This window comes from Epargyreus clarus, unplaced genomic scaffold (assembly GCF_041222505.1).
Source record: "Epargyreus clarus isolate Ecla_fem2 unplaced genomic scaffold, WU_Ecla_fem_2.2 ptg000035l, whole genome shotgun sequence".
Lineage (NCBI taxonomy): Eukaryota > Metazoa > Arthropoda > Insecta > Lepidoptera > Hesperiidae > Epargyreus > Epargyreus clarus.
The window spans coordinates 4,717,820-4,745,314 of NW_027332240.1; the positions used below are offsets into that span (position 1 = coordinate 4,717,820).

Below are 27,495 nucleotides of genomic sequence, written 5' to 3' on the forward strand. Positions count from 1 at the left end.
GTAGATAATTCAATAAAACTTATGGCCATTATTAATAAATAGACAATCCACTGTTTTGTCTACCAAAAATCGAACATTGGTAAATTGCTTTCTACTTGAAATTGTCAAACTTGGATCTCTAGTGTGTAATCTGATAGATAATTTTTTAATCACAGGCTTTAGAGTTTGTTGGCTACGTAATTATAACAAGATGTTTAGACTATGCAGAACAAAATGTATCGCGATTAATTGGAAACGCAAAGATACTTAAAGCAATTAAGTAGTTTTTTTCTGTCTCCCTTACCACACCCTTCAAACCGGAACATAGCAGTGCCTAACACTGCTGTTATTAGGTACAAATAGGTGTAGCGGTGGTGCCGCCGAAGTCGAGCCACAAAGGGTTCTACCACCTTCAAGTTATTTTTCATCATAGAGTTTACATAATACAGATATTGTTTTCCTGTAGTCTGATTATATTATAATAATATAAAGAACAACAATACGAACATAATATAACATCACAAACTGTGAGATACATTATATTAAGTACATCGGCTTCAAGGCACAGTTCCACTACATTATTATCTAATATCTTATTATCTGATCACATTATCATTCTGCTAATGCAATCAATATCTTATTTAAATCTTTCCAACCCATTAACAGTCGTTAAAACGTTAGTGAAACATAATGGTGTGCATTCTTTTGAACTCGTCTGTGTAATAAAATTAAAATTTAAGCCTAAACTGGGTCACATGTAAACAGATGCAAAGATCGTTGAACTAAGTCTACGAGTTTAATGGGATGCAGGGAAATAAAACTAGGCTGACGATCAATCTAGATGTACCAATCATTTTTTAATATAATACAGAAGCAGACGAGCATGTAATCTACCAGGTAGTAAGTAGACATACTATATTTTCATCAACATCAGAGAGAAGTGGTGTACTATTACTACTAGGATTTTAGGATAAGGGCTAAATTGAAATACCTTATGTATAGAGACAAAGAAGAAAGAGATAAGGAAAAATAAAACAAGTTTAACTAACTTCACTTCTGTATTTCAATAGATTTTGGAAAAAAGAAGTCACGTCACGAAGCCACCAAGGCTTCTATCACCTTGCTTATTTAAAGTAGAACCTACACAGGGATCTGAAGCAAAGAATCCCAGCCCTTATCAATTCCGTTCTAGGTTTATGTACTCGTGTCCGAGTATTTACGTAAGTTTATGGCACCCAAGTCACGAGAAATCCTAGTGAGAAACTATGAGCTCAGAGAAAAGGTATTATTTCCTTATTTATAGAAAAAATCCACTTATTACGTTGGTAACGCAGAAAAGCCTTTGCAAAGGGCAACCGGAAAAGGCATACGTAACATAATCTCTGAACGGTATTCTCGTATCTTCGTGAGATGTCCCCAAACGGATTATAATAAGACATATAAGACCACAGAGCAGGGTGTCTCAAAGTGGGTTGCGCGTTCCATTTGATCAACACAAGTTAATCGCTAATTAGGTCAACGCCAGCCACACATCTAAGCAAATTCGAAATCAATGCAGAATTGCTAGTAGAGTGATCACAAATAATAAAAATAAACATGCGCTCCCATTTTTTTTTATAATATAGGTGTAGGAGACGAGCATGCACTCCACCTGATGGTAAGTGGCTACTGCCACCCATGGACATCTGTAATCAACCCCAGATGGGATTAGATATTCCTACCTGAGGTCGGGCACAGATGCCTCGCTACCCTTGTGGACTAAGCTGGAACGCCTCGGAAAAGTATGTCTCCCTTACCACACCCTTCAAACCGGAACACTGCTGTTATTAGGCAGAAATATGTGTGGCGGTGGTGCCGCCGGAGTCGAACCAAGGGTTCGACCACCTTCAGAATATTATTAAGTAATAACAAATATCTTATTGCTCTTTATGATTATGTATATATTTTTAAAACTATTCCTTGTTCTATATTTTTCTTGTATTGTAAGGAGATAGTCGTAATTTTGAAACTCTTATACGGGTACGCGGAACTATATGAGAATAATCCTGCGTAGCAATAGTTTTGGCTAAGGAACACAGAGGGTGCAGGCTCGATCTAATTTAGGCCAAGGTCATTTCAGACAAGAGGTAAGAGGTCGAAGAGCGCGCGAAATACGGCGAATCGAGTTCCCAAGAGGTTTTGGGTGCCAAAATAGAATCTTGTTGTTAGGCGGACTTCGTGAAACACTAATTCTGCAAGTAGATTGCACTATTTAATCTAAATATATATAACTCAAAGGTGACTGACTGACATAGTGATCTATCAACGCATAGCCCAAACCACTGGACGGTTCGGGCTGAAATTTGGCATGCAGGTAGATGTTATGACGTAGGCAACGCGAGCGAAAAGCTCGTTAACAAATAAACTTGGGAGCACGTTATTACTTTTAGTCAAAGTTTGAGTGTCAATTGCAGAATCAATGGTTCATTGTTATTGTGATAAACAAGTTGAAATGAAAACCGCAATACAATATTTACAATTAAAACAATCCACAGACAAAAATAAGTCGGTCAAGGACGTTTCGAAAAAGAAGTAAATGATACCAAAGGGGTCAGAAAAATGTAATAAATTGCCTTTCCGTTATCTGTGCTCGGCGGTAAAAATATGTATTATTTTTTTTTTTATAAATCTAACTGTACATTTATCATACAGCTTTTACTGAAGTATAAGTTCAAATAACTTGTATCAAAATTAAACAGACAAATGTTTAATATTTCACAATTTAAACATGTTTGTAGTGTAAATACCACTAATAATCTTAGACTATACAATTCTTCAGCTTTACTCAGTTTTATCCAACCCTCGAAAGATGGCAAGCTTAAATATTGAAAAGATAACGTTCCCTCTTCCGCGCCAAAACGTATTTTGGCGAAATAGGTCAAGGCAGCCACTGCGGTGTTTGAAAATTTACGCTACAAGGATTTGCTTCTCTTTGAGTGGCTTATATAGGCTCCTCAATGATATAAAGCCGAGAATTGAAGAAATTGGCATATACTTGTTTATTTACGTTAATTATATAGCAGACCATTGAGCGTTAGACAAATACGCTTTATATATAATAAATAAAAGGCTGTAGCGTTTGGAAAACTTTGTTATTTACACGAAAAACATGCGGTGGAGTACAAACACAAATGAGGCATTCTAGCATGCACGAACGATGATGATTTCATTTCCTGTGATTCCTTCTATTACCTGAAGCATAAAAATAGGCATAACTTGTTAGTGTAAGCAAACAAAATAATGAAAGGTAAGAAAGCATTGACAAAGCATTATCATTCATTAATGACCAACAAAGATATAAGATAGCCTAATGACCCAGTTATTGTACAGATTAAGAGATATAATAATAATAAGGTTTTAAGCCATGCAATAAAGTGGAACCCTTGTATCCAAGTAAAATATCAATACACATTATAATTGACCCTTGTAATTATTGACAATTACCAGGTAATAGAGCGTGAGAATGGAATGCTAAATTAATACGAGATTTATTTATATATTGTACAGCTAATTAATTTTATGGTGCTAATATTGTATTGAAAGTTATCAAAGACAAGTTGAAAGATAAATATGACGACTTTATATTTATAATTTGTGCGCATTTAATTAAATATTCAACTGTGTTCTGAAACTTGTGCGTAACATATACAAAGGATTCTAAAGAAATAAAAACGTAATATATTTTATATAAGTGATATGTGTCTACGATCTAAGTTATAAGCATTGAAATATGAAAACAAAAATAAAAAAGAAAGAACTGGTCACAAAAAGCTTCATAGACATAAACGAAGAAGAGAGTTTTTGTTGATCGTTTGTGTAGATATCTAATATAGAAAAAGGAAGAAAACATAGTTCAACAACTTCAGACTCGTTTTTTAGACGACTATCAAAGTTAGTTCCATTCATCTGGAGTTGTTGCGTCGACAATGTCGACACTTGCATAATATGGTCCGAGATTCGTTATACAAGTGCACATAACATAGCTTAGCTGTAAACTCACCATTCACAGGTGACGAGTCAAGCCACAAGTACTCGCTAGCCCAGCATCACTGACACTCGCGAAACAACTATACTACACAAACAAACATACATCAAACACCACAAAAACGCAACGGTCCCCGAAAACCTGTTTTCAACCCACCAACGGTCAGATCCGGCACTTGTCGCGAAAATTAACAACGATTGACCAATTTACGAGTACAAAATCAACTGAAATAGGATAGCTCGACGTAAATCGATTTTGTTAAATCAAAAACACCACATTAAAACTCGAACGCAACACAAACACACGATCGGAAACTTAAAACCACTTTTTCGTATAAAAAGGCTCAAGTTTGTACAGTTTCAATGGGATTTTATTTAAATAAAAATAAAATCTCCTTTCTGTCAGTGTCCATTTATTTCGGCGACTGGCACAGCGCATGCGTAGGTCCGAAGGCGCCACCTGCGCAACTCTGACTGACATGACGCCGCCGAGCCGTGACGGCTCCCGCGAATGCCGGTTCGCGGTATTACCAATAACAAAATCAAGTGAGTTGCCAGTGCTATACTTGAATTTCCCTATTTTGTGGAATACGGACATTGATTCAAAATATTAGCGGATCATTGTTCGGACTTCTTGTTTAAAACATATTACAAATTTAATCAGAGAGTAAGTTAGATGATAGTTAATTATTCTCATACTTGGAGTTTCGTAAAATTTCCGTTAAATTAAAATTGACACGACCAAGCCATCGCGATGACAAATTGAATCACTTTGGTGAAAAAATTCGAAAAGCGATTTAAAATAAAAGAAAAAAAATGTAATATCATGTATCTATCAAAAAAGAGGAAAATTTTGTTATTGTAGATTTAACCACCAATGTCTTTCAAATTGTCGTCATTTTTATTTACAATTTTACCGTTAGTTTTTCTCTTGAAATTTAGTGACTATTATATTACTTTGTCGTTATTGTAAAGATAATTATTTGTGTGAGATGTCACATTGAATGAGCTTCGAAGTGGATCGGTACTCGTCTGCGTGGGCACATATAGCCCTGTGTGCGGATCTCACTTGGGCCACGGAACCACCCGATGACTTTATTATAGCTAATCAGGTATTTCCTAACTGAATACAGCGGCCTAAAACAGTTTACTACGAAAAGATTGTTAGTATTAGAAAAAAAGGGTTATTTCGCACATGTTTCCTTGTTTCTTCCAAATTGTTCCTTATTACTTCGATTTTGTTATCTGGCCGGCGTATAAAACAATTATGAGACAGAGGCCCTAATACACTCAAAAGACAGACAAAAAATCTTCTTACTATGGACTACCATTATTCTAGTCTTCACTAGAAGGAATCTTTAATACGCGAAGTTGCAATGCTTCTATTTCCCTGCTAAGACTACCGAAGTACACTTTACAAATATTCTTCTATATACAATTTTGATCTTTTTCACAAGTTTCACTCACCTCCTAGGCCAGTGCCTATCGAATATGAAATATGAACAGATATGAATATCGCTTTGATCATTTCAACCTGGTAATTAATAACGCCATTTTATTTTATAGCGTCTTTGGACACAGCACTGCCGAGTCTCCCAAGTTCTTCAGGAATCAACTGAAAGTTTACATATAAATAATCAATGCGAATCGACGGGTTTGTTTCAAATTACACATACCTATTTAATTAATTTGTTTAGGAACAACTTTAGCACATCGAAACGAATGCGGTTAGGAGATAGAACCATACTATGGGTGGATGTTTAGCTTAGATCCCAAAATTTGTTTTTTTTTTATAATATAAGAGTAGCAGACGAGCATGCAGTCCACCTGATGGTAAGTGGCTGCTGCCGCCCATGGACTTCTGTAATCAACCCCAGATAGGATTAGGTATTCCTACCTGAGGTCGGCTACAGATGCGCCGCTACCCCTGAGGACTAAGCTGGAACGCCTCGGAAAAGTCTGTCTCCCTTGCCACACCCTTCAAATCGGAACACAGCAGCGCCTAACACTGCTGTTATTAGGTAGAAATAGGTGTGGCGGTGGTGCCGCCGGAGTCGAACCACAAAGGGTTCTACCACCTTCAGCTTATTGGGAGGAATGTCTTACGTGGTGCTCAAATCCGACCTAAGTAGTCATCATCATTATCAACAACCTATTACTGTCCCACTGCTGGACACAGGTCTCCTCTCATAATGAGAAGGATTAGGCCATAGTCCACCGCGCTGGCCAAGTGCGTATTGGTAGACTTCACATACCTTTGAGATTTTTTTTATAAATCTCTCAGGTGTGTAGGTTCCCTCGCGATGTTTTCCTTCACCGTTTAGCAAGTGATAATTAATTTCTAATACGCACATAACTTTAAAATCAGAGGTTCGTGCCTGAGATTTGAACCTCGGACCCCTCGATTGAGAAGCCGAGTTTCTTAACCACTAGACTATCACTGCTTACTCGTGTAGTATATTGTAGTAATTATATAGATGAAATTCACTAAAGGCCTTAGGAACCTAAGACCTAATGTAAATACAGATTGGGTTTCTATGTGTTAGTGTAGGTATGGCCAGCAAGAAAATATGTAGAATTAAAATGCGGAAATACAATAATAAACAATAGATTGTCAAGGTTGATCTAAGGTATTTAAAAGGGGGTAAAACCCTTTGTGGTTCGACTCCGGCGGCACCACCGCCACACCTATTTCGGCCTTCTAACAGCAGCTTTAAGCGCCTCTGTGAGAACGCAGAAGGTTTGAAGGGTGTGGTAAGGGAGACATACTTTTCCGAGGCGTTTCAGCTTAGTCCTCAGGGGTAGCGGCGCATCTGTGGCCGACCTCAGGTAGGAATATCTAATCCTATCTGAGGTTGATTACAGATGTCAATGGGTGGCAGTAGCTTCTTACCATCAGGTGGACTGCAAGCTCGTCTGCTACTCCTCTATTATAAAAAAAACACTTTACATAGCTATTGTTTATTTTTCAGAAAAACCTGTCGTTACAAATCAAGAAAATGGTAACAGCAGCGGACGGCGAAGCGTGAAGGATGTCATACCAGAATCAAGATTGGCACAATTTTATGGAAATTTTTATTATGATGAAGCCAGGTTTGGATTTTGTTTTTTTTTGGTAGTAACTTTACCCTTTTAAGATCACGTACGGTTTAAAAATAAAGTAATTAATTGTATTTTTATAGTAAATAAAAGCTTCTCGAGTTCTCTACATGTTTAAGAGCGAATCTTAATGGTCTCAAAAATTCGGGCTGTGATCCATGATTTCCCGGATTCGTTGCATAAATTTTTTTTGAAAAATAGTAAAAAGTCACCATTTGAAATCCGGATACTTCTTTAAGTCCTGAAAACGTTGAATCAATTCATAAAAACAGTGAAATTTTTATCGGCTGAAATTCGGGTACAGTCTCTGTCTTATCAAATACTAGCTGACCCGGCAAATTTTGTACCGCCTCAAAATCTATTTATCAAACATAATTCATATAAAATATAGCCTATGTTACTCGTGGATAATGTAGCTTTCGAATGGTGAAATAATTTTTAAAATCGGTCCAGTAGTTTTTGAGCCTATTCATTACAACCAAACAAAGAAACAAAGTTTTCCTCTTTATAATATTAGTGTAGATGTGAAAAGTATTCACTGAATTTGATATAATGCGGACTAAATTGGGATGCCTCTATCAGTGAAATAAGTCTTATCGCTAAAATCTGAGTATAAAGATTAATATAAAGATACGGTTTCAGGGAAAACTGTTACACAAACACGATGGAGAAATCACCTTCAAGAAACTATTGCAGCTACACATCTGAGAATTCTGACCTCACAGAATGTTGGATGTTACCAGAGGTAGGCAAAATGTTGAAATTTTGAACGCCACGATGTCTAGTTTAACTATAGTTAAGAGGACAGTTAGAAGCTCGGAATCCCCCAGTTCCTCATCTTAGTAATAGCAAAAAAGAAAAAAAACTTCAGACAGGACGATCTTTTTTGTTCGTTTTTGACTATCCGCGTGACGGAGCGGTCATCATACCGGTCTGACGCGCAAATGGTTCGATCCTGACCAGACAGATATCTGAATGATAAATTTAGATTTATGTTTCTGGGCCTGAATGACAATGTATTTGTATGTGTCCATGACACCCACGACACGGTGATCCTAGTGTGGGGCAGTGAATGTAGAAAGCGTCTGTTTCGTCAAGAAATTTCCAAAAGACAAATTTCGAACTTCTCCTCTTCAAATTTCGAGGGCTAACCGACTTTTTTGTCACTAACAGAAATTTACACCACTGCTTTTGAAACCTCTCTCTCTCCCTTAACAAAGCTACGTCCATGAGATACATAACTACTACTTGTACGTCGGCCGTTCTAATTAGATCAATATAGTAAATAAATAAATGTATCCATATCCGGGCACACATTCGGCCACTATAAATGAGATCTCGTAATCAAGTAGAAATGGATCCTGTCAATCTGAAATCAACCATTGACGCATTTAAATGTTCATATTTAAGTTCCATCACTCCGTGTTAGACCTTTAGGAACATCTCTCAACTCTGTACTATATTAATCGCATTACATAGAGTATAGGATAGTCTTATTATAATCTGCAGGTAGAATACTGGTTCCGGAAACTACTGGACGAGCCGGCGGACCGCAACGCGCCTCCGCGCCGACGTCGACAATACAGGATGCTCAACGAAGACGATTTGTGCGTTTTTGTACTGATATTATACTTTTCATAATGTTTAAGTAACGTATCAATATGCAGTTATAGCCTAGTGGTTAGAAACTCGGCCTCTTAATCTAAGGGCCCGTGGTTTGAAACTAAGTCAGGCACGTCTGGAGTTTCAAAATGTTGTGCGCATTAGATATTAATTATCACTTGCTTGATACCTGTCAGAAAACATGCAACCCTGGGTTCGTAAAAAATCTTGATGGCCTTAAGCCCTCTCATTCTAAAAGCAAACCCTAGCCCGATTATTAGAGTACGTACCTCAGCACTTTGACGGCTCTTAATTTTCAAGGTCCCAATAACCTGATTTGATATTATCTACACACTATCATGTACCACGTTTAACTATGACACACTACTCCTGGGAAATAGTCACTTTGAAAGGTAATAGGAGCCAGTGGCAAAGCATCTGTGAACGGCTCCGGGCAGAACCAGATCCAGATAAGATTTGGTTACCGATGTCTATGAATGGTAGTAACCACTTATCATCAGGTCGACTGCAAGCTCTTTTGCTACTCCAATTAATTAAACTTTAGCTTAAGTAAAGCCGAAACATACTCCAAGAAGTGTTTAACCCAAATATGCTTCAACAAGTTTCTGTTGTCATTATCAATAGAAATCACAACGCTTACTCGTGGCTACTTCATAAGAACATTACAATTTCTAGAACATTACATTACATTATTACAACATTACATTATTAAATTAGATAAATAAGATATAACAATACAATAAACGGACACCGATCGGCAGCTAGCGGGCGCTGGGGCCCGAGCGGTACGCCGGCCGCAACCGACGAGGCGATACTAGAAGCGAGGATACGGAGTGTCAGAGCTCTGTGGCATCCGACCCCACAGCGGCGACCGCGAGTGCCAAGCCCGCCGCCAGTGCCACGAAAGATCAGGGCGAGGAGACGCCAGCCGAGGAGGATCAACGCCTTGGCACCCCCGCCGCCGTACTGTCTTGACGCGTCAGCTCAACTCTTCTGTGATCCGACGTGCAAGGTAATAACAATGTCTTCAAAGTCAATCAAATCAGTATCTAATTTTTGGCTAGTCCGAAATTTGTGACTTTTCTAGGCAATAATTTTTAATTTTCGAACTTTGATAGGAAAAAATTGATTAAGATTGAATATATCGGGCATCCTTCGATCACTAATAGGAATCTTTTAGTCATCGAAGCGGGCACCACATAAATGACCCCATATTTTGCTTTGGCATGATTGTTGTCTCTGTTTTTTTAGTAAAAGCTTTCAAGACCTGTCAAAGTTTCTAAAAATTTCATAGGAAACTGAATTTAATTAACTCCTTAACAACAAGGATTCGTGAAAAAAATATCTTAATTTCATCTATATTTTTACAGTTCCAATTCGAATCGCCAAGACCACCACAACTCATTGACTGCCAGCGAGCAATGGGCCGATTATCAGCAAGTGTCCAAGCCGTCATCCGGGCTTCTACAGCCCGATGCCAACCGTATAGGGGAACCAACGTCACTCGGTACGCTCCCACAGGACAGAGACCTTTGCGATGCCAAGACAGGCGTTGCACCATTTGGTGGCCGAGAGATCACCCTTCACCGAGACTGGATCACAGGTTTCAACTCACCACAGCCCAAGCCACTCAACCCATCCAAAAACCTCCAGTGGAAATTAACCCAGAAGCCAAAAATGCTGACGAATCGCAAAACATTGAAAAAACAGAAGAACAGATAGTAGTCGAACCCGAAGAAAGCACAGCAACAGAAACAGCAACAGATACATCGAAATCGAGTCAAAGAGAAAAGGTCGTTGTAGATGGTCAAATGCCTTGCACTTCTTCAGCATCCATTGATTTAGGAGTGAGGAAAAAGAGGTTATACAGTACAGTACTAAGTATGAGCGCACCAACTCCGATCAATTTAGCAGCTGGATGTGTGAGACTATCGCAAAAACTCGTAACTCCTGGATTATTACGGCTCAATCCTAAACTTGTTCTCCCTACCAGGTTACGGCCGCCAAATGTCGACAATAAATTCGAGGAACTGGAAAAAGAAGCATTGGAACAGTACAAAGCATCAGACGAGAGTATAGACACTAAATTTCGTGAACTCGAAAAGCAGGCCGTCGAGCAATATAGCACAAGCAATAGTAACACCAGTTGTAGTAGCGGGAACTCTGCTGAAAAGAAAGGTTCCGGCTCTTCAGTCACTTTCGAGAATGGTTCACAAAGCAGCAAGAAGTCAACAAAATTTCACAAAGAAAAAGCAGTCGACAGCGTCGTGATATATTCCCAGAATTTTCCCGATCTCAACGCTAAAGTCCAAACAAACGGTTCAGCGAATCTAAAAAACTTCCACAACCCCCCGAGGGGGGAAAAAAAGGATCATAAGTTGAGCAAAAGCTTGCGGAATCTGAAATGCGATAGCCAGAGAGCGGCCTCTGATACAGATTATGACGCTAGGGAGTCTAAAGCGAACCACAAAGGTCCAATGCGATGGACATACCACACAACGCCGAAAAAGAGGCATTTGACATTGTGTGCGTCTGACTTTTCTTCCGATGAAGAATTGGAAGAGGCAGCTGGCTCGATAAAAGACGCTGGGCCTTGCATAAAGAATCGTGCCACGGGGAAGGTTAAAATGTCGGCCCATGGCGGAGGCGATTTGAATCCTATCATGAGAAAAGCATAAGTTACCTGGATACCAGTCAATGTGAATCAAATTCAACTGAAAACGTCCCCTGTTGTTGTGTAGTGTATGTGCAGAGATCCCAGTCCGTAAATTGATATGTGACGTCAAGAACATTGTTTTATATTGTAGACTTTTGGTGCTCAAGGTATTTTGATATGATTATTTGAAGGTGTTTTAGTGAGGTCCGAACATAAGCAAATGTGTATCGAACTCAGCCACATTGGCCGGTCCAAGATGTTTTAGCATGTGCTTGTTTTACTAGTCATAAATATTTGGTATATATTATGTAGTATTATTTTATCTAACCTACCAAGTATGTGATCCAAATCTACCAAAACTTTTTAGGACCTGTACACATCAAACGCCACATCACACACAGTGTATCGCCGATTACAACTACTTTCGGACACTCGATATAGTAACTAGATGTTAGAATGTGGTAGAACCCTTTGTGGTTGAAATCCGGGGGCACCACCGCCGCACTAATTTCTACCTAATTATAGAAGTGTTAAGTGCTGCTGTTCTGGTTTTAAGGGTTTAGTAATGAAGACATACTTTTCCGAGGTGTTCCAGCTTAAATCTCCGGTGGTAGCGGCCTATCTGGGCATGGGCGGCAGTACAGATGGACTGCATGCTCGTCTGCTTCTCCTATATTTTTAAGATGAAAATAAAAAAAATACGCGAAAATTACCCCTGCTTTCAAACATCACAATTAAGGTGGCAACACAAGAAGAGCCTCAACAAATATTTAAAAAAAAAATCATAAACACAAGAAAAATAACAACATTTAATGTAACTTTGGAGTGTAAGTATCAATAATTAACAAGTCTTAAGCTAAGCTCTGATTAATATAAGGCCTCTTGGTCAACTGTCGAGGAATCTCTCCAAGTCCGTCTTATCGTCGTCCAGTTGTATTTGTTCTAAGGTCACTTGTGTGGAAGTTGGCGAGGCTGGAATCAATAAAGAAAAAACATTAGATCACTCTTATACAGTGGCAGAAAGTTGAATTGAGAATCCCAGGGTATAAAGTGGTAAAAAGTTTGCCAGTGTTTCGGTGACCTTTTTTTTCTATGCTGACTGATACACCAATCATAGATTGTTTGGTTCTAATGAGCTTTTTTTAGCAACTGTGTCTAGAGGCCCCTCAGGATCGGGGCTGACCCTGCCCCTTCCACCGCTAGAGTCGCTAGAACTCTTATATACTCCGTTTGACATCCTATTATTGTTGATGTTGGGATGTCTACAAATGTTTTAGTTTTTAAGATGGCAGAAGTAGAAGTAGATACCCCTTTAAGGTGGTATAGAAAATGGCAGAAATCTCCGTGGTTAGATCCTAAAGGCATGACCATCATCATTGCCCAATTACAGCAATTTAGTGCTGCTGTGTTCCATTTTTAAGTGTGTGGTAAGGGAGCCATACATATTTCCTTGGTCAAACAGAAATCTAAATGATGAATTTAGATTTCTGTTTCTGGATCTAGGTGTTCTATGTGTGTTTCCATGACACTCACAACACACGGATAGCTAGTGTGGGGCTGTAAGTGTCTGTGGGTTGCAATCTATAAGGCAATAGAACCCTCGTGTGGTTAGACTCTGGTAGCATCAACACCACACCTATTTCTTAATAACAGCAGGGGCAGCGCTGCGGTGTCCTGGTTTAAAGGGTGTGGTAAGGTAGACATACTTTTCCAAGGACTTCCAGCTTCGTCCTTAGGGGTAGCGGGGCATCTGTGGCTAACCTCAAGTAGGAAACTAAGCTTATCTGGTGTTGATTACAGAGGTCCATGAGCAGCAGCTGCTTAGAATCAGGTAGACTGTAAGCTCATTTGCAATTTCAATATTAGTAAAGGATCCCAATATAGGTTTATTTGCACAAAGCTGGTTAATGGATGAAACATTTTTTATATCAAATTAAATATATAAAAAATATAAGTCAACTAATTTCAATCCAGAAAGACTAGAACAAAAGTTTTTTCTTAAACATTTTGCCACCTTAGTTAGACTTGTATGGGATCTTAGACCATATCTTTAAAAAATATTGTTTTAACCCTCACCTGAAGGCACAGTCCCGCTAACTAAGTACTTGGCCATATCCACCTGGAAGGCCACCGCGCTGGTCTCCCGTCTCGCTTGCAGCTCAGCCAGCTGTTGTCTCTCCCGCAGCGTGTTTTGGTCTGTGTTCTCTTTAACCAACTTTGATCTGATCTCTTCTAGGCCAGCTGTAATATGGAACATGGTTTTAATACAATTTGAGCTGTATATGAGGGTTAATCAACCAAAGAGATTATATAGATAGGCTTATAGAGCAGACTTTGTTGATTTTCAAACAAAATATTAAACCAGCCTCACGCTGACACCATCTCAGATTGTGATGTTTGACATATATTTCAGAAAAACTTAATGCCACTTGGTAATGGCTCTGATATTAAAGGATTACTGCATATTTGTATAACCTATTATATGAAGTTAGTGACAGTAAATACTACCAAGTGGGTACCAAGTCAATTTGTTTTTTTTTTTAATCTCACCCATTTTCTTTTCCTTGTACAAACTGAGATGGTAGTGATGATCGAGTTTCCACTTCTCCATCTTACTCCGCTCCACAATTTCCTCGAAATCCACCAGCTGCTCCTCCACATCTTTGAGCAGCGTCTTCACTGTCTTAAGGCTGTCCACACACTGCGCGACCGACGCCGTCAACGTCGGCAAGTGCGCTAAACTTTGCGCCAACTCATTCGCGCTTTGTAAGCGAGATTCCGTTACTTTGTGCAACTCTACTATTATTTTGTCGACCTCCTCAGCTGCTTTTGCGTTTTTGTCCGCATTGCTGTGCAACTCCACCCACTGGTCCTGATATTTTTCTAATAAAGCCCCCCCAGCACCGTAGTTAACTTTGCTTTCGCTGGAAACTTTTTGTTTCTCCTTAAAAATGTTAGTCACTTTTTGCACTTCTTGTAACGTCTGCCTAAGGTTGTTGTTCGAAGTCAAGCCGTCCTGCACTACCGATATAAATTCCTTAAGGTTTCCAAGCATATTTTAAAGTTTAAATACTAATAAAAACATGTTCAATACAAATACAGTCGCGATAATTATTATCAAAAATATCAAATTATTTTGACATTATTGACAATGAGTGACATTTAACATTTGACACGTCGAGTCCACAGAATACGTATAACATTTAGTGAATGTTGTAGACCATAAACTTGATAGGATATTTGATAATCTGTAAGGTAAATAGTATTCTGTGGCCTTAAACCATAATGACGGCTGTCTGACACTGTCAGAATTTGAAATTTGTCAGTTAACATTCGTGATTTCGTGTTTGAAAACTTTAAATTTAAAAGAACGGACGGAACTATAAACAATAACATTGTCAATTATATTACTAACATTATTTATAAACGGCAGTGAAAATATTATTTTCTGCACGCAATTAATTCCTTATTACACTACTCTTTGATTTGATAAATTAATGTAAAGTGAAAATGAGTGCTGAAAAATTGAGCAGTGATGAAGTGCCTCAAAAGTTTGTAGAATGGCTGATTACCATGGGTTATCCGGTGGAAAAGGTTCCTTCGGTCGATAAGGTTGCACAGTGAGTATTAACATTGTTACTATTCCAATGTTATTAAAAGTTATAATATGAGGTGAAGTCGAAGTAAAAGTAGTGCTAGTAGTAATAAACGTTAAGAGTGTTTTGTATGTCCCATTGCGGGACACGGTCTTTTCCCCACTTCTGAGAGAGGCCTGAAACATAATAGCAATAAAGTAGACAATGGATAATCATGTCCCTGCGTAACACTAAAGGTCACACGAAATTTATCCGGTAGTGATCACCCATCCAGTTACTGACCTTACTTTGCGTAGCCACGATTTAGCTACGATTTATACAAGTACTAGTGGTGCTTCGCCTGCATTTTTAAGAAATAATATGACATACATAAAACAGAAAATTTGTACCTTCATTGGAATGACAGTGGCGCCATCTGTCGAAAATTGGTCGTACCAACTCACAAACCTTCGTGCAGTTTCCGATTCTATAAAATATATAGACAAATATTTATTTTTATATAAATAGATAGATGATCGACTAACATGGATAAGTAAAGTAACTGTAGGTCAATTATGAAAAAATCGAATTTCGAACTTCTGGGCTGAAAGGTCGTTTCACTGAATCGATCCATTACTGGAGATCGATTATAATAATCTCCGATTAATTGATCTCAGATCGCTATCCCTAGTTCCCGTGGGATTTCCGGGATAAAAACTATCCTATGTCCATTGTAGGGTCGTAGACTATCTTTGTACAGAATTTCATTAAAATCGGTTCAGTGGTTTAGGCGTGAAGAAGAGACATACAGACAGACAGACAGAGTTACTTTCACATTTAGAATATTAGTAAGGATGTATATGGCCTACAGTTCATAGTTAATACATATAAAAGACTTATTTCTCTCTGTAAATAATAAATACCTATACATATAATAAATAAAATACTTCTATGCATTTGTTTCACAATTTTCAGGAAATGCCGAGGCCAATACTACATGGTATGGCGGAGTATGATGGAGCATGTGCATCCTAAAGATGAAATAAGAGAGAAGAGACTTAAAGTTTTCTGTGACGATGTAAAACTGTGCCAGAAAAATAATGTGTTTAATGAGGTTTGTACATTATGTACTGCTCTTCTGTATGTAAAAAGAAAAGTGGATATTATAAGATTGTTTCAAAAATTACCATACTATAGTCTGATTCATAATTAGGTGTCCAAAATGTAAACAAAGAAATGTCACTGTCAAAATTAACAAGAAACAAAAACTTTAACAAACTCAACAAAAAACGAAAACAACTATATACAATTTAACAAACACGCTATGAAAACGAGAAAACAATCCAGTTTGATCATAGAAAATTAATAACATCAGCTATGAAACTTAAAAATGACGGCACAAGAAATGTTTTGGATTCCGATTGTGTTACCATTGTCACATTTTAATTTTCTACCATAAACCTTGTTTTTTATTATTATTACTGTATGGAACGTAATTGAGGTAATATAAATATTAGAAAATGTGAATTGATCTTAATTTATTTAGATTATTATTTCATTATTGTTGTATTACTTTAATATTGTTGAAAATAGGAACCTACCATTTGAAACATATTTTCTTGATAGGTCAACACTTTTGTTTACATTTTGGACACCTAATTATGAATCAGACTATATATAGATGGTATGAGACAACATTCATTACATTATAATTGTCTAGAGTTCGTGTTTTTGTGGCAGACCACAACAAGAAAGTGGTAGGACCCTTTGTCTTAAGGCCTGAGGCACCACTGTCACAGTTATTTCCGTTCAATAACAGCACTATTAATCACTACCCCCTCCACTAATCAGATCTGACTCATCTGATATCGGATTGATTATAGAAGTTATAGGCGGTAGTTGCTACTTACCCTCATTATTATTAGAAAGTAAGGCAGCGGTTTTTCTCATTTTATATATGGATAAATATGGGTGACAATGGTGTAATGACTTTTGTTTACAAAATGAGACTGATAATGCCATATACTTGTTTTTTTATCTACAATAATGTTCCTTACAGCGTGGCTCAAATGTAGTGGTACCAGAACAGCTCCAACTGTGGCGGCAACATGAAGAACTGCAGAGGAAGGTGGCTAATGCTGAAGCGAAGGTGACACAGGCTAGACAGAATCTCAATCAGTTGATGGATAAAGTTTCCAGTAAAAGTAAGTTTTCAGTTTTTTATGTCTAGTGCTATAGCACTTTTTTGTATAAAAAATAGCAAATGTGCATACAGTCCACAAATGGTAAGTGACCACTGTGTCCATAGACACAAGTAATCAACCCCGGATGGGACTGGTGTCCTACCTGAGGTAACTTTTTTCAAGGGGAATGTTGAAACTGTCCAGCTGTAGGAGATTTTACCCTTTACAACCCTCCTCAGTGACTTTCACAGATCTATGGAGGACTGGGATTCTGAGACACTGGCATTTTGCCCTGATCAACAAATACGCTCATCACACCTGGGGGAATTTACGACGATATGCTACATATACCGTTGTTCTTCCCAGGGTCATTGGACAGGTGGTTCGAGATCTCACTTTTACTATCTGCAGGTCCGGCAACCCCCTTTTAACAGTTTCTTAAGACAGGCATGTGATGCCGTAGCTGTTTTCTTATCCCAAGACTATAGGATACACGAGATACCTATTGACATATTCTACCACCTTCAACTTTGTATAACAAGCTCTATTCCTGCAACTACAGGGACATCGCTTATGATTCATTCTACCACCTTAAAATCTGATTAATTAATGTAGTGCGGGTAGATTGATTTACTTTTGTACTAATATGTCACTCGTAATAAATCTTGTTCATACCTGCAATTAAATGTGTTTTTGTCGAGATACCAAGTTATAAGAATCAGAATCAATGTAAAAAAAATCTCCTATTTCAGTCTGTCAGCGCGACTTATCACGTAAGAGGGTGGAGGACAAACAGCGTCGCGTGTGGCTTCTAAGACAGCTCTGTGCTGACCTCGAGTTAAAGAAGACCAATCTGGAGGAGACGAGAGACATTGCTAACTCACTGTGCACTGTTAACGATGATGATGATTTGCAGGTCAGTTTCGTTGTTTGATTCTGTCATTGTCAATCCATTACTGTTCCACTGCTGGGCTAGAGTCTCCTTTTAGAGTAAGAGAGGCTAATGTCATGAGCCAAGTATGAGTTGGTAGACTTCACACACCTTTGAGATTTTATTCTCTTTAAGAAAATAGAAAAGCGCGCCAATCACTACTAAAAAAATAAGAAAATTAGTGAACCAAACCTTGTTTGTTGAAGTACTTAAATTTTACCGATACATATTGTGAATTTTAATATTTTTAGCATCACTAAAGCTCGTCAATAACAGCTATAGTCCGCGTAAAACTGCTAGTCCGCTTGAATATAAAAATAAATCGCATCGCCATAGCAAATTGCGTGACTACACCTGCTCACAATAACTTAAGAGTGGACTAGCAGTTTGGCGCGGACTATACCAAACTAAATAAACAAAAGAGAAAAATATTCTTAACTGTTTTCTCTTAAACTCCCATAATAACGATAACCTTTTTGATTCTATAGGTATAATAAATAAATAGTAAAGTGATAAACGTATATTTTTTGAACTCTTTGCAGGTTAAAGTAGAGAAATGCGTCTCGCTGCTTCGCCGGTCTTCCCCCGCGCCGCGCCCGGCCGCCAGCTCCTCGCTCGTGTCCACACATGGGGATGATACAGGTAATTATAAGGAAATAGAAAAGATGACGTTTTGAATGTGGTAGAACCCTTTGTGGTTCGACTCCGGCGGCACCACCGCCACACCTATTTCTACCTAATAACAGCAGTGTTAGGCCTGCTGTGTTCCGGTTTGAATGATGTGGCAAGGGAGACAGACTTTTTCGAGGCGTTCCAGCTTAGTCCTCAGGGGTAGCGGCGCATCTGTGGCCGACCTCAGGTAGGAATATCTAATCTTATTTGGGGTTGATTACAAATGTCCATGGGTGGCAGTAGCCACTTACCATCAGGTGGACTGCATGCTCGTCTGCTACTCCTATATTATAAAAAAAAACTAGATTTTTCCTGTCTATGGAAGCAAAAAAACATTTTTTTAGCTTATGAAAAAGTTGTATGAAACCGGTTTGTAGTTGTAGTCCACGCCAAACTACTAGTCCGCTCCGAACATAGAAACAAGTTGCGTCGCAACAGATACAAATTGTAGATATTAGCGGGACGAAGACATCGCGGGACCCCCGGCACCCTCCGCTGCCCGCTCTTACCCGCGCGGCCGTAGTACAGTTAGTAATGTAAGAACATTACGGAGTATATGCTAACTAAACCTGCGCGCAACAACTTCAGAGCGGACTAGCAGTTTGGCGCGGACTATACAATTCTAGATAGGATTGAAGTGGTCTATAGATGTGATGGGACTCAATTAAGGACTAATGCCTGTAAAAAAAATCAAATTTGACCCATCTTTTTGCATACCAAGTTTATAATTTCACATTTTTCTAAGCTAATAATTGTCTAGACAATATTACTAACAGGCATAAGTTGAGTGCATCATATAAGTATTTCTCCTTTACCACCCTTTTATAAACAGAACACAGGAATGCTTCTTGCTGATATAAGGAAAAAATAGGTGTGGAGGTAATTTTGGAGTTGAACCATGAAACTAATTATCACTTGCTAAACGATGAAGGAAAACATCGTGAAGAAACCTGCATAACTGAGAGATTTATAAAAATAAAATCTCAAAGGTATGTGAAGTCTACCAATACGCACTTGACCAGCGCGGTGGACTATGGCCTAATCCTTCTCATTATGAGAAGACCCTTGCCCAGCAGTGGGACAGTAATGGGTTGTTGATGTGAGAGAACACTTAAATGGTTACAGTTGTGTATTGTCTTAGTTATGTAATAATTTTTTGTTTGATAGAAGCTTTGTTAGTTTCACCTGTCCCAGTGTTTATAATGAAATCTTACAAGCTAAATTTCACCCACTTCCCTGTATCCGATTGGGCTGAAATTTGGCATGTATCTTTATTTGCTGAACAAACTTCTTTTTTAGATAAATGTAAAGCAAGATACTGGAGCTAATGCTTTATTAATTATATGTAAAAATGATGGCATTAAAAAAGGAGAATAATTATTATTAAAAAAAAAAAAAAACCCACTGAGTTTCTTACCGGATCTTCTCAGTAAAGGTCGCATTTCGATCCGGTAGTAGTTTAAGAAAAATATTGTAACTGACAATTTGTAAGTGCCGTCGTTGGCCTATACAAAATAAATATATATCATTTCATTTCCCAAATAGATAAATTAATACATATATTATTTGGTAACAGAAGAGCAACTGTCCTCGTTAGTCCGTGCCCGGGGTGATACGCTATGGGCGCGGCTGGCTGAACGTCGTACGTCTCTACATGTGGAGTTGGCTCAGGCGAACATGTTGCATACTGCTCTGCAGGATAGTAAGGATCGCAGGTCAGTTGCACAGCTGGCCCTGTAGTCCCGGGACTAGAATAGGGCTCCGGTATTCCCTGCCTGTCGTAGGAAGCGACTAAAAGGAGGCTTCCGGGGTTGCGGGCGGCAAGAGTGGGAGCTCGAACCGTCTAGCAAGCGACCCCGGGAAGGACGGCGGTGTGTGTGGACTCCGGCGGCACCACCGTCACACCTATTTCTACCTAATAACAGCAGTGTTAGACCTGCTGTGTTCCGGTTTGAAGGGTGTGGTAAGAGAGACAGACTTTTCCGAGGCGTTCCAGCTTAGTCCTCAGGGGTAGCGGCGCATCTGTGGCCGACCTCAGGTAGGAATATCTAATCCTACCGCCCATGGACATCTGTAATCTACCCTACATAGGATTAGATATTCCTCCCTGCGTTTAACGCTGCTATTATGAGGCAAAAAACGTGTGGCGGTGGTGCCGACGGAGTTGAATCACAAAGGGTTTTACCACCTGCAACCACAAAGGGTTCTACCACCTTCAACCATTGTCCTATTTTGGTCCCGGAACTACAGGGACAAAATTTAGCCCCTAGTAAAGTTTAGATAAGCTTTTCTTTCCTTGAGTACAGCCGCGTAATACGTACATACTACTCGTATAATTATATATATATTTTTTTATAATATAAGAGTAGCAGACGAGCATGCAGTCCACCTGATGGTAAGTGGCTACTGCCGCCCATGGACATCTGTAATCAACCCCAGATAGGATTAGATATTCCTACCTGAGGTCGGCCACAGATGCGCTGCTACCCCTGAGGACTAAGCTGGAACGCCTCGGAAAAGTCTGTCTCCCTTACCACACCCCACAGATGCGCTGCTACCCCTGAGGAAAATATAATTATATTATATGATAATATAATTCCAGATGTACAACACAAGCGGTGTTAGCGAGGACAGCGAGCCTGCACTGCTCGCTGGGCGTGGAGGCCATGAAGAATCGTGCACATATCAAACACACGCGGGACAGGATCGCTGCTTACATCGACGATTTTAGTGTATGTACAAAGATATCCAAAACATGACAAAATATGGAAATGATTACCAATTTAGTTGCTAATAGCTGACCCGGCAAACTTTGTGCTGCGTCAAAATCTATTTATCAAATATATTTCATATAAAATATAGCCTATGTTGCTCGTGGATAATGTAGCTTTCGAATGGTGGAAGAATTTTTAAAATCGGCCCCGTAGTTTTTGAGACTATTCATTACAACCAAACAAACAAAGTTTTCCTCTTTATAATATTAGTATAGACAATGATACATATTATGTATGGGGTGCCATGCTAATAATAATACATTATTTAGTTTAAATATTTAATACAATATATTTTACAAATTTCACAACAGGTTTGAAGTTAAGGTTAAGGTGGTAGAACTCATTTGCATTTCTATTCTGGTGGTACCACCGTCACACCTATCTTTGTTCAACAACAGAACAGTTTAACACAAACACTGTTGTGTTCTGGCATCATCATCAACCCATTACTGTCCCACTGCTGGGCACGGGTCTCCTCTCATAATGAGAAGGATTAGGCCATAGTCCACCGCGCTGGCCAATTGCGTATTGGTACACTTCACATACCTTTGTGATTCTTTTTTTTTTATAAATTTCTCAGGTATGCTGGTTTCCTCACGATTTTTTCTTTCACCGTTTAGCAAGTGATAATTAATTTCTTTTACACATATAACTTTGAAAAATCAGAGGTGCGTGCCTGTGATTTGAACCTCGGACCCCTCGATGGCGAGGCCGAGTTTCTTAACCACTAGGCTATCACCGCTTCTGCTACTGTGTTCTGGCATGTAAAGTGCAAATGGTGAATAGTAAAGAAAACACACTTATAAAATACTTTTACTTAATCTTCTTCTGTGATTGACCTAAGGTTGGAGTCAAATCAATCCTATTTAAAGTTGGTTATACATGATGCCCATAGGCGAAATTGGTCACTAACTGCTTTTGAAAGTGGTAGAACCCTTTGCGGCTCGACTCCGGCGGCACCACCGCCACACCTATTTCTGCTTAATAACAGCAGTGTTAAGCTGCTGTGTTCTGGTTTGAAGGTGTGGTAAGGGAGACATACTTTTCCGAGGCGTTCCAGCTTAGTCCTCAGGGGTAAGGCATCTGTGGCCGACCTCAGGTAGGAATATCGAATCCTATCTGGGTTTGATTACGGATGTCCATGGGCGGCAGTAGCCACTTATCATTACGTGGACTGCATGCTCGTCTGCTACTCCAATATTATAAAAACAGAAACATCTAATAATGTACATTTATTGATCAGGACTACATAACCGGGGCGGCGTGCGAGCTCCTAGTGTTGCGTTGTGAGCGAGCGAGCGCGGAGTCCCGGGTTCGTTCCCAGCGGAGCTTGCTCGACGAACTCATCACGAATTCAGGCGTGTTCGAGATTGCACGCGAGCAGAGTGCACCAGTGAATGGGGGGCAGATTACAGCTGTTGATAAGACTATTGTGAGTATATTTCACTTATTTGTCGCTGAAGACAAGTAGCGGATTGTTTTATTGAAGTTATACCTTTTTGGCGCCGACATCTTAATTCCATTTTTATTTATTATATAGTCTCTAGTAGCCTAGTGGTAAAGAAAGTCGGCCTCTTGATCGAGGGGTCCAAGGTTCAAATTCCACTTATTTTTCTTTGAAGTTTTTGTTCAATCATAATTAAATATAGCCTATAGAACTACTGAATAGTGTAGCTTTCTGATTATGAAAGAATATTCATGATTAGCCCTTACAAACAAAGAAACAAACAAACAATCAAAGTTACAAGCTTTACCTCTTTATAATATTAGTATGTATAGATAAAGTTGTTCATCTGATTACAAGATAAATCTTTAACAATAATTATAATTCAAAAGTGACATCTGTTGATAATTATTTTATTTTTAATATTTTATTAGAATTTTTTCATAGAGTTTCATCACTTTAAAATATTTTCATTTACTTAATTAGGAAATTTTAAAAACAAAATATCCTTTTTTTTTCAATTTTAAAATCAAAATTGTCTTTTTTTACAGGAAAGCTCAAGAGATGAGCTAAAGCGGCTGATAGTATCCCTTGCTGCAACCGAGAGGAAGGTGGTTAGCATTAAGGACACGTTGACAGCTGTATTCAACTCCTTCCATAGTGATACGCCTATTGATAGATATAGAGGTAGGTATAGTCCGCGCCAAACTTGTAGTCGTGTCTGAAGTTGCGCACAGGTGTAGTCAGAGAGCAGGTGTGGTCGAACAACTACAAGCATATACTCTGTAGCAACGTAAGGGCACACTGAATGCGCTATGTCCTCGCTGGCGAGAGCGGGCAGCGGAGTTGCTGTTGCGACGCGACTCGTTTCTATATTCAGAGCGGACTAGAAGTTTGGCGTGGACTCTAACAGTACTAGCATTGTTAGGAAACAGTGGTAAAAGTGTTAGAAACTTGTGAAAATAGCTTCGTTAGCATCTAAGATTTCTTTAATAAGTAATTGTTTTCGTCAGCAAATAAATTAATTACTTTTCAGTTTTCTTAATAAAGTCTTCTTACTTGGGTTAATGATGAAAAAGATTTTTTGAGGAAATTAGCTTGCTTGTGAGTTTTTTCGTTCGCATGTAGCAGCCACGCCCTGTCATGTTCTAATTTAGAGGGTCCCACACCCTAAGGAAAACATACTTACACGAAAGTTTCAGCTTAGTCCTCAGAAGTAGAAACATCAGTGCATCAGTGGCCATCAGGTTCCTCCAATTCCATCTGGGGTTGATTACAAATGTCTATCTATCAGTGATAACAAACCATCAGGTGGACTGCATGCTCGTTGCTCTTTCTCTTAAATAAAACGCCCATATTTTTCCAGGAGTCCAACTGAACTTGCCGCAAGAGTCTATAGCAGCAATCTGCCGATTCTATGAGGAGCAGCGTCATAAAGAAAATAAGGCTGAGCTCAGTCTAGACTTCGACACTCCAGAGTGTTCTTTCAATAACACTTTTGGTTAGTATTTTGTAGTCATTTTAATGTTTCATAATGTATTTATATACCCATTTTATTTATTACAACGAGCTTTTGCCTGCGGCTTCGCTCGCGTTACGAAGTAATATTTTTATCCCCTTGGGGGTAGAATTGATCAAAATCCTTACTTAGCGGATGCCTACGTCATAACATCTACCTGCATGCCAAATTTCAGCCCGATCCGTCTAGTGGTTTGGACTGTGCATTGATAGATCACTATGCCAGTCAGTCACCTTTGAGTTATATATATTTAGATTGGCTTTTGATTCTATGTAAAAACCACCAACAATGTCAATAAAATAAATCTACACTTAAAAAAAGATAGGGAAAGATTTAAGTAGCAAAAGATTGTTGAAGTGCGAATTGGTAGACTTCACATACCTTTGAGATTATTTAAAATCTCTGTTTTTTAAATCAAGCAAGTGATAATTAATTTCTAATATGCGTTCCTTTGAAAAATCAAAGATGTCGCATCTTTGATTTTTGGGATTTGAACCTCGGAGCTTCGATCGAGAGGCCGTATACTCGTTTACTAGATACTACAAAAATTGTGACGAAAAATGTGTTTATTGTTTTAGCTTTTTAACTTTGTTTTCATTTTATAATGAGGGATAATTCTTCTTTTTCAGATTATTCGAATCCAAAGTTCGTAAATGAGTTGAATTTTTACTTAAAGAAATTCAATTTGGAGAAAAATCGTAAACTCATTATGGAAAGGTGTGTATCATTATTTATTATTAATTTACATTTTATCTTATTACTAGAAATTATTATTTCCCGGCAAACTTTGTACCGCCTCGAAATCTATATATCAAATATATTTCAAAAATATAGCCTATGTTACTCGTGGATGTAGCTTTAGAATGGTGAAAGAATTTTTAAAATCGGTTCAGTAGTTTTTGAGTCAATTCATTACAATCAAACAAACAAACAAAGTGTTCCTCTTTATAATATTAGTATAGATTTAAATATCATCCAGTCAACGGATTTTAGTATTATGAGGCGTTGGATTCGACTAAATTCAGGAAGATGTAGGTGATTTTGAAGGTAGTAGAACCATTGGTTCGACTCCGGCGGCACCACCGCCACACCTATTTCTGCCCAATAATAGCAGTGTTAAGCGCTGCTGTGTTCTGGTGTGAAGGGTGTGGTAAGGGAGACATACTTTTCTGAGGTGTTCCAGCTTAGTCCTCAGGGGTAGCGGCGCATCTGTGGCCGACCTCGGGTAGTAATATCTAATACTGTCTGGACTACATGCTCGTCTGCTACTCCTATATTATAAATTTTTTGCTTTTGTTATAATTTCGTGATTTTTGTTTGTTTTTCCAGTGGCGAAAAGGTTTGGATTTTTGAAACGATACAATCTTCGCTCGAGAGGCTTTATTCAAAATGGCTGAGCAATGACACTACACCTCTACTTTGTCCTTCTGCGAATTTAGCAAAAAATATCGACAGATTTATTACTCATAAAAATACAAGAAATGTCTTAGAAAATATTATTAAGCATCTGAATTGTTACTCGAAATATAGACTTGACTTAGGTATGTATATTACATTATAGGCATTGTAAGTGGCACCAGTGTCACACCTATTTCTACCTACAATGTTAAGGTGCTGTGTTCTGGTTTGAAGTGTGGAATGAGGCAGAGATATTAACACAAGGGCTGCAACCCTTATAGTTCGACTTCCATGTCGCTAACACCACAATTATATCTGCTTTAAAATACTGGTAGTAGCGCTCCTGTGTTTTACTTTGAAGGGCTTGCTAAGGGTATGAACGGTCGTAGAAAAAAATAGATCTCGACAATAGCGCCACCTATTGTGTGCAAAAGTATTCAAAATAACTGAAACAGTTTAACTAATTACAAAGTATCATTGAAATAGATAACTAGTTTTGAAGATGATTAACATAATTATATTAACATTTATTTTGCCCCTTATAAGCTATTTTCCTCCATTTCCAGATATAGAATCAAAAAAAGAACAAGAGGTAGCAGCCATAGACAAAATAAAGAAGCAAATTGGCGAGAATTTACAGAATTTGCAAAAGAGCGCGAAAACTTTGGAACTCGGTCAAAAGAATCTACACTTATGGCAAGATGATACTATCAAAAAGAGTATTTCAAATAACAGAACCGTTGATGGAAAAACTTATAGAGATTATGAGGCTTTTTATATAGAGTTATTAACTTTAAATGCCTAGATTTTATTGGATAGTGTTTTGTACTGAAATAAATATCATATACCTACTGTGGCAGTTTTATTTGAGTGTCATGTGAGTGTGGTTGTGGAGACATACTTTTCCGATGCGGTCCAGCTTAGTTCTTAGCTTAGTCCTCCTGTCGTAAGAGGCGACTAAAAGGGGGCTTCCGGGGTTGCGGGTGGCAAGAGTGGGAGCTCGAACCGCCCGTCAGCGACCCCGGGAAGGACGGCGGTATGTGTGGTCGCATACCGTCGTATACACCAGACGGTGTGGCGAGCGTCAAGCTCACCTGGGCGGAGCCCGACGGGGCAACGCGCTAAGAGGGCTCCGGTTGCGTTCCTTTGGAGATCCCGGAGCCCTCTACGCAGCGCCGAGGACGGCCACCGGGGGGGTTTTAGTGCGGTAAGAATCCCACATAACCCTACGTCGCTCCCACGACACCGGGTACCTATTGAAGGTTTCCCCCTAATAAACAAAAAAAAAAAAAAACTTTGTCCTCAGGGTTAGCGGCGTATCTCTGGCCGACCTCAGGTAGGTATCTAATCTAATCTTATCTGGGGTTTTGACTATATTTTTATTATATTATTTTCTAAAAATCAGTGATAGCCTAGTGGTTAAGAAACTCTGCCTCTCGATCTAGGGGTCCGAGGTTCAAATCCCAGGCACGCACCTCTGATCTTTCAAAGTTATGCCCCTATTAGAAATTAATTAATAATTATCACTTGCTTAAAACGGTGAGGGAAAACATCGTGAGGAAACCTGCATACCAGAAAGATTTATAAAAAAAATCTGAAAGGTATGTGGAATCTACCAA

At 38.8% G+C, this 27,495-nt stretch overlaps 4 protein-coding genes across 5 annotated transcripts in view; 2 read left to right on the forward strand and 2 right to left on the reverse strand.

Annotated features, from left to right (window-relative positions):
* The window catches only part of LOC140756662 (uncharacterized), a 74,251-nt gene extending 69,753 nt beyond the window's left edge, over positions 1-4,498 (reverse strand). For both annotated transcript variants that reach the window (XM_073092215.1, XM_073092214.1), the window contains exon 1: positions 4,019-4,498. The gene's annotated coding sequence lies outside the window, so the exon portion shown is untranslated. The remainder of the gene's footprint in view (positions 1-4,018) is intronic.
* A 286-nt stretch (positions 4,499-4,784) lies between these two features.
* Positions 4,785-11,684, forward strand: LOC140756525 (uncharacterized). Its single transcript, XM_073092048.1, has 7 exons — positions 4,785-5,114; positions 5,569-5,656; positions 6,975-7,095; positions 7,744-7,846; positions 8,611-8,708; positions 9,490-9,736; positions 10,095-11,684. The coding sequence occupies exons 1-7, from the start codon at positions 5,007-5,009 to the stop codon at positions 11,400-11,402; spliced, it is 2,073 nt and encodes a 690-aa protein (XP_072948149.1). The 5' UTR covers positions 4,785-5,006; the 3' UTR covers positions 11,403-11,684.
* Positions 11,685-12,167: 483 nt separating this feature from the next.
* On the reverse strand, positions 12,168-14,496 carry Dysb (dystrobrevin binding protein dysbindin). The gene is made up of 3 exons (XM_073092038.1): positions 13,931-14,496; positions 13,457-13,621; positions 12,168-12,352 (listed from the first exon to the last, which is right to left on the reverse strand). Exons 1-3 carry the CDS (start codon positions 14,433-14,435, stop codon positions 12,267-12,269), a joined length of 756 nt encoding a protein of 251 aa, XP_072948139.1. The 5' UTR covers positions 14,436-14,496; the 3' UTR covers positions 12,168-12,266.
* Positions 14,497-14,711: 215 nt separating this feature from the next.
* On the forward strand, positions 14,712-26,728 carry LOC140756472 (uncharacterized). Its single transcript, XM_073091986.1, has 13 exons — positions 14,712-15,000; positions 15,931-16,069; positions 17,015-17,159; positions 17,891-18,054; positions 18,612-18,711; positions 20,318-20,456; positions 21,344-21,473; positions 22,759-22,947; positions 23,511-23,646; positions 24,326-24,460; positions 25,108-25,195; positions 25,808-26,019; positions 26,443-26,728. The coding sequence occupies exons 1-13, from the start codon at positions 14,891-14,893 to the stop codon at positions 26,679-26,681; spliced, it is 1,926 nt and encodes a 641-aa protein (XP_072948087.1). The 5' UTR covers positions 14,712-14,890; the 3' UTR covers positions 26,682-26,728.
* The last annotated feature ends 767 nt before the right edge of the window (positions 26,729-27,495 follow it).

Coding starts and splice junctions, on each gene's coding strand:
- LOC140756472 (XM_073091986.1), top strand. CDS start 14,891: ATGAGTGCTGAAAAATTGAGCAGTGATGAAGTGCCTCAAAAGTTTGTA. Junction 16,070..17,014: donor AAAATAATGTGTTTAATGAG/GTTTGTACATTA, acceptor TGTTCCTTACAG/CGTGGCTCAAATGTAGTGGT. Junction 23,647..24,325: donor GCCTATTGATAGATATAGAG/GTAGGTATAGTC, acceptor ATATTTTTCCAG/GAGTCCAACTGAACTTGCCG.
- LOC140756525 (XM_073092048.1), top strand. CDS start 5,007: ATGAGCTTCGAAGTGGATCGGTACTCGTCTGCGTGGGCACATATAGCC. Junction 7,847..8,610: donor AATGTTGGATGTTACCAGAG/GTAGGCAAAATG, acceptor TATAATCTGCAG/GTAGAATACTGGTTCCGGAA. Junction 9,737..10,094: donor TCTGTGATCCGACGTGCAAG/GTAATAACAATG, acceptor ATATTTTTACAG/TTCCAATTCGAATCGCCAAG.
- Dysb (XM_073092038.1), bottom strand. CDS start 14,435: ATGCTTGGAAACCTTAAGGAATTTATATCGGTAGTGCAGGACGGCTTG. Junction 13,622..13,930: donor GTACAAGGAAAAGAAAATGG/GTGAGATTAAAA, acceptor TCCATATTACAG/CTGGCCTAGAAGAGATCAGA. Junction 12,353..13,456: donor TAGCGGGACTGTGCCTTCAG/GTGAGGGTTAAA, acceptor TATTGATTCCAG/CCTCGCCAACTTCCACACAA.